Genomic DNA, 6,804 nt, shown 5'->3' on the forward strand with positions numbered 1-6,804 from the left:
GCAGGAAACATGTTCCCAATGGGGGAGGCCAGAACAAGGGGCCACAGTTTAAGAATAAGGGGTAGGCCATTTAGAACGGAGACGAGGAAGAACTTTTTCAGTCAGAGAGTGGTGAAGGTGTGGAATTCTCTGCCTCAGAAGGCAGTGGAGGCCAGTTCGTTGGATGCTTTCAAGAGAGAGCTGGATAGAGCTCTTAAGAATAGCGGAGTCAGGAGGTATGGGGAGAAGGCAGGAACGGGGTACTGATTGAGAGTGATCAGCCATGATCGCATTGAATGGCGGTGCTGGCTCGAAGGGCTGAATGGCCTACTCCTGCACCTATTGTCTATTGTCTATAACCTCAGGATCGTAAGCATTTCCAATTCCACTGTTACTTTCTACATTCACATTTATTGTAGAAACTATCAATGTAAAATCGTGCTGCAACTACTCTTTCTGCCAGTGTAGGCACTGAAGTACCAGCAGTTTCAAGCACATGCAAAGAGACCCAAAGAGATTTGCATAAATGCATTTCACAAATACAGAATATATGATTCAAAAGACAAAAGGACAGAATGTATAACTTCAGTGTGGAACTAACATTCATCCCGTTCTTACAGCCCTCCAACCCTGTTTTTTCCAGAAAGTCACTATCAGTCCTAACTTTCAGCATGCAACAACAGGAAGATCCACTAATTTGGTGTCACAAGAATGAGTGAAAATAATTGTATCTCAAAATTTCAGAAGAAATGAAGCATTGATACTGGCAGAAAGCAATTACCAAAAAGGTTTTTTTTTCAGGCAATCAGAGAACTAAAATGCTAAAACAGCTCAACGATTCTTCCCAGGTCAGGTATCACACATATCTTGGCTTGTTAATATAATTAGGTGTCAGACTGCTCTATCATACATTCAAAAACAATTCTACACTCAAATGTCAAAAACATTATTATTATTAAATATTATTACTGGATTACTGATTCAACCGATTTGGCATATACCACCCATAGAAACAAATACGTTCACCTAGTGCGTTCTGTCTACTAAAATATTGCGAAATTGCATGATAAAAGCTAATTAAAAATAAAGTTTGCAAAAGTGTTTTTTTTTTACAATCACGCAACTGTAAGCCATTGACAGCTCATATTTGCCCGACTCATTAATCTGTCTGTCGGTTAACATTTTATTTTCCACGATGGACATTGCAAAAGGTGGTTTCTGAAGCATAAACTGGGCGAGTATTTAGCTGACAACTCCAAACTGGGTGGCTGGACCATTCGCCGATACTCCAGCAATCGATTAATTTAAAAGAAACAATTCCCCGGCCTACGGGAGGCCTTGGCAGTAAATGATTGCAGTCGTAGGTCATGAACTCGTACATACACACCCACGCTCGCCCACGCATTCGTACGCAAAGTTTTAATTTTCTTTATTTTTGGCAACAAAAAAATGCAAAGCGGAAAAAAAACTAACGCTGCGATTAATGTTGTTGCTTTTACCGTTTGTGCTGCCTCCGCCCAGGTTCGTCCTTTCTTTTTCTTCTGTTTTTCCTTCATGTCGGAAAGGCTGACACTTGCTGAAGGTTGCGGAGGCTCTGTGCAAGCGGAGGGAGAAGGCGGAAAAAAGAGCTGAGTAATGGAGCGCGAGCGCTGCGCTCGGGCGCTGAGTGACAGCCCGCCCGGGCTCTCACTGTGCAAGCGCCGCTGCTGCCATGTCGCTGCCGGGTTACTGTACAACAGCCTCACGTGATGCACGGACCGCCCAGACACACGGCCAGAGTGCAAGCACGTCATGTACAGTAAGACAGGAAACAGCATCATACACACACAGAGGCAGCCAATGCAACGCTCCGACCCCGCAACAAAGTACTGCTTTTAATCCCTCCTTTTTGCAGAAAAAATAATAATATTTATTTTTAAAGCGCCGGGTTGCCTTTCAAACTTCGGCGCACCGTTTCACACGATGCTTACTTATACCGTAAAACAGATGCACATACAGTAAAACAGGACATAACTCAGAGGAACGTCACCGCACTGAAGAATGCAGGAGCAGTGAGTGGGTTGGGGTTGGTAAATATGCTGTCTGTTTTGGACTGGTAAAACCACAGCACCAAGCAGGGATCTGCCGATTGGTAATTGCAGATTATTATTTTTTTGTTTGACATATTAAAGCCAGCAGTTGCTGAAAAAATAACTAAGTCCAACTACGAATCTGAAATCGTGTGTGCACATGAATCCTCACCTATTCCCGCCCTGTGCCACACGCAGCTCTATAAAGTGGTCTGACAACATATTGGAATTTGTACACAAATGACATTGACTGCAAATGCAGTCTGGAGTAGAAGCCTGAGGCGTTGCCATGTATTCCTGCTAAATATTCTGCCTTGCAAATAAACCACCATATCCTTTCATGTGTGTATACCATGTATAAATGAATAGTGGTGCCATTACTCATATCATATCATATATATACAGCCGGAAACAGGCCTTTTCGGCCCACCAAGTCCGCGCCGCCCAGCGATCCCCGCACATTAACACTATCCTACACCCACTAGGGACAATTTTTACATTTACCCAGCCAATTAACCTACATACCTGTACGTCTTTGGAGTGTGGGAGGAAACCGAAGATCTCGGAGAAAAGCCACGCAGGTCACGGGGAGAACGTACAAACTCCTTACAGTGCAGCACCCGTAGTCAGGATCGAACCTGTTTCCGGCGCTGCATTCGCTGTAAAGCAGCAACTCTACCGCTGCGCTACCGTGCCGCACTCTGGATATTTGAAAAATTTAAGGTCTAAAAAAATAGACAACTTTAGTGAAAATAATCCGGTAGATATTGTGTAGACGGAAGTTACGGTTGACTGAAACACATCATACTATTTGTTCCTGTGTGGCTCAGTGCTAATCTCCCCCCACCTCAGTGCAGGCAACTACACAGAACTATTTTGACTGCTGGTGAAGTTATGCCCCTGATTCACAGGCCATGAAATCTCTCTTCAATGTTCACAAATGCTCAGAAAAGATTAGAGCGTATAATTTTTTTTTGGAAAAAACACATCGACACTTAACATATTAATTAAAGCACTGAAATTTTTTTCATTAAATATTAAAAACACAAGTATTTCCCTTTCTCTTGGAACCAAATGGCTCCTGACAATTGATTGGAGGCTGCCGTCCATGTGCCAGGTTTAAAATGGCATGGATTCAGTCAGGAGGCTGATTTCCCAGTCAGAGATTCAAGAGGACTGCAGAAGATCCACAAGAAGACCAATTAGAACTGGGCAGGGCAGCCAGAGTGAGCGGCATCTGACCTACTCCAAAGCTGGCAGTGGAAACTGGGACATCCATGAGCTCCCGCAGGAGAGCAATGGAGTCATCCACCACAGAAACAACCCCTTGGGTACAACTTGTCTCTGCCGATCAAGGTGCCCCATCTAAGCTAGGTCTATGGCTGCTCACCCTTTGCCTTGTCCCTCAGCCCAACCCCTCTCCCAACATGGCCACTCTGAACAGGCCGCTCCACCAAAGTTTCCTTTCCTTTCTGGGGCGAGAAGTAGCCAGAGCAGAACTCCAGGACACAGAAGAGACATGGGTAAGGGATCCATCTTTGGATCCTTCCTTTCATTGGCGGCTGTGCCTATAAGATAGTCCATCAGGCAGTATTTCTGGAGAAAATGGATAGGTGACGTTTGTCAGGATCCTTCTTCAGTCTGATCGCACGGGGGAGCAGGGGAAAACTGGGAGCGAAAAGAGGCAAGACAAATTAAGGCTGGCAAGAGATGAGGCAATGGGGCACACTGATAGCCAGATTATTGAACAAAGGCCAGATATCAAAGGTGAACTGTGAAGCTAGTTATGGACTTTTAGTGGAGGGGGGGAGAAACTGGTGCAACATCCAGGAGAGCAGGAGAAGCGAGTGGGAGTGGAAGAGATGTAGAATGTTGGGATGGAGAAAGAAGAGGGGAGAAGGACTGCTCTAGTCCTTGGATGGAAACAAGGGAGGAGATGTAGGGACAGGTGTTACATCTACTGTGGTTGCAGGGGTCAGTACCTGGGGAAGGGGTCGTTTGGTTGGGAAGGGATGAGTGAACCAATGACTTGCAGAAGCAGCGGTCTTTGTGGAAGGCAGAAAAGGGTGGAGATAGGAAGATATGATTGGTGATGGGATCACATTGGAGGTGACGGAAATGTCGGAGGATGATGTGTTGGATACGAAGGCTGGTGGGGTGAAAAATGAGGACCAGGGAAACTCTGAACCTGTTGCTTCTGCGAGGAGAGGAAGCCAGAGAAGAACTCCAGGACACAGAAGGGACGTGAATGAGGGATCCATCTATGGATCCTTCCTTTTGTTGGCTGCTGTGCCTGTAAGATCGTCCTTCAGCCTCCTGCACTCTAAGGATAAAAGTCCTAATCTGCCCAACTCTCCCTACACTCAGGCTTCAAGTCCTGGCAACATCCTTGTAAATCTCTGCAGTCTTTCCAGCTTCTAAAGAGCGTCTTTAGCAGGATAACTAAAACAACATAATACTCCAAATGCTGCCTCACTAACATCTTGTACAACTGTAACATAATGTCCCAACTGCTATACTCAATACCCTGACTGATGAGGGCCAATGTACCAAAAGCCTTATTGACCACCCTATCTACCTGGGATTCCACTTTCAGGGAACAATGTACTTATAGTCCTAGACCCCTCTGCTCCATAAGACTTCCTTGTGCCCTACCATTCACTGTGAAGTTCTTGCCCAGGCATGACTTCCCAAGATGCAACTCCTTGCATGTATCTGTATTGAACCATTTAACACCAGTAGCATTGGTACTCTGTAGATGATCTGCTGCTAAAAGTTCCTACATATTTGCATTTGTTCATTTACTTCACGGTTAGTTATTTTTTAGGGTTCACGTGTCAAATAATCGTGCATAAATCAAGAATGTACATTGAATAGTAGAGAAGGCACAAGGGGCCAATGGCCTACACTCACTTCTTTTTCTCATGCTTTTAGTTTCCTGTGCTTGGATTTATATGCTTTGAATCAGACATTCTACGAACAGAGGCAATGTTCCACCCCAGTAGAATAATATTGACAGCAAAGCAAAGCTATCCATGGTAAAGCTGGCACTAATTCTCTTCTCACTTGTGTTATTCACATAATATGCATGATCACAGAACAGTCAAAAGAAAAGAGAGCAAAGCAACATTTTTGGGACATGTCTGAGGGAGTTTACCACTTTCTTCAGAGGAATTCAAACATCACTGCCATTGAAGAACTTATGAAGATCTCAATGAGAAACCAGATTTGTGCAGATTAGATTGTCCCTTCCATTAATTTATTAAATCCTCAAAAATACCCAAAAAGCATTCACAGGATTCTTTCCCCAATAAAATGCAAAACCAACCAAAAAGGGTGGAAGATGAATAGTTAGGTCAAGGAGGTAAGTTTTAAAGAATAGTTTAGAAACAACAAACAAGGCAAAGTGGCAGAAAGGTTTATCGGTGAATTTGAGAGCTGAGGGTCTCAGCCACAGCTGCAGACAGGGGAGAAATAAAATTGAGGTTGCAATTTTCTCAGAAAATGTTGAGGTCGGAATACCGATTTGAAAACAAAGATTCGGACATAGAACATAGTCTTATCTCTGGCCGTGCCAACCATCTGCCTGTTAGAGCCTCCTTAGCCTGTGTTGACCTAATACCTGCCACGCTTCGTCCTGCCTCGCCCCTTTTCTAGCTTTCTCCTACCCCCCCCCCCCCCCACAATCAGTCTGAAGAAGGCTCTCAACCCAAAAACATCACCTATCCATGTTGTCTGGAGATGTTGCCTGACCCGCTGAGTTACTCCAGCACTTTGCACCATTTTATGTATTAACCTGTGCATCTGGCAGTTCCTTGTTTCTACATAGAATAGTACAACAGGCGGCTTTGGCCCGTAATGTCTGAGCCAAACATGGGAATTCTTACATTAGTGGTTTAATCTTTAGGGCATGCTTACCAATGGGGGTACCTGCACTAGCTTCTGCATGAGAAAATGAAGCTGAGATCCTGGCAAAATCACGTGCTTCCTAAAACAGAATAGATTTATTCCAAGATGTTGTTGCTCAGTGAAGATGAAAATGTAGGCAAAGTACAGATGTGTGTAATCGCCCTGTCTGATGCTTCCTGTACTCAATGCACAGAGTATGATATTCCACAGCACATTTAGTTCAGTTTAGTTTAGAGATACAGCGGGGAAACAGGTCCTTCGGCCCACCGAGTCCGCGCCGACCAGCGATCCCCGCTCAATAACACTATCCTACACACACTAGGGACAATTTATAATTATACCAAGCCAATTAACCTACAAACCTGTACGGGATGTAGATCCCGTAAAAAACCCACGCAGGTCACGGGGAGAACATACAAACTCCGTACAGACAGCACCCGTAGTCGGGATCGAACCCGGGTTCCCTGACACTGTAAGGCAGTAACTCTACTGCTGCGCCACCCTGCTGCCCATGGCTTTCTTTCCTCTCAGATTCCATCATATGCAGCCTTTTTTTTTAAAGATCTTATTCTTTAAAAAATCATAGAACCTAAAATTTCATATATTTTAATGTTGTACAAAAACACACTTGAAAGATAAGGTTTTGTCACATTTAAACTGAAGTGACTGCTTAAAGTTGTTGTCATGGTACCAAATGTTAGTACTCATGACTTGATGGGCCACTCACAAGGTGTTCACATAGCCTACACTGTGCCGTGTGACTTCAAATGCATTGAAATGGTAATTGAAGTAATGTTTTATCAAGTACAGTATAGGAGGGACAACAGAAATAGAAAGATGGGTTCAG

At 44.2% G+C, this 6,804-nt stretch overlaps 1 protein-coding gene across 5 annotated transcripts in view; it reads right to left on the reverse strand.

The window, feature by feature from the left end:
- Positions 1–1,661, reverse strand: part of asxl2 (ASXL transcriptional regulator 2) — a 151,593-nt gene extending 149,932 nt beyond the window's left edge. For 2 of the 5 annotated variants that reach the window (XM_078399391.1, XM_078399388.1), the window contains exon 1: positions 1,479–1,660. Coding sequence is in view for 1 of the 5 variants with exons in the window: in XM_078399392.1 (XP_078255518.1) it covers positions 1,479–1,535 (57 nt within the window). In the remaining 4 variants the exon portion in view is untranslated. Of the gene's footprint in view, positions 1–1,478 lie in introns of all 5 variants that reach the window. The other 3 variants (XM_078399393.1, XM_078399390.1, XM_078399392.1) reach the window with 2 other exon arrangements.
- Between the last annotated feature and the right edge of the window lie 5,143 nt (positions 1,662–6,804).

The sequence above is a fragment of the Rhinoraja longicauda genome, chromosome 5 (genome assembly GCF_053455715.1).
Source record: "Rhinoraja longicauda isolate Sanriku21f chromosome 5, sRhiLon1.1, whole genome shotgun sequence".
Classification (NCBI taxonomy): Eukaryota; Metazoa; Chordata; class Chondrichthyes; order Rajiformes; family Arhynchobatidae; genus Rhinoraja; species Rhinoraja longicauda.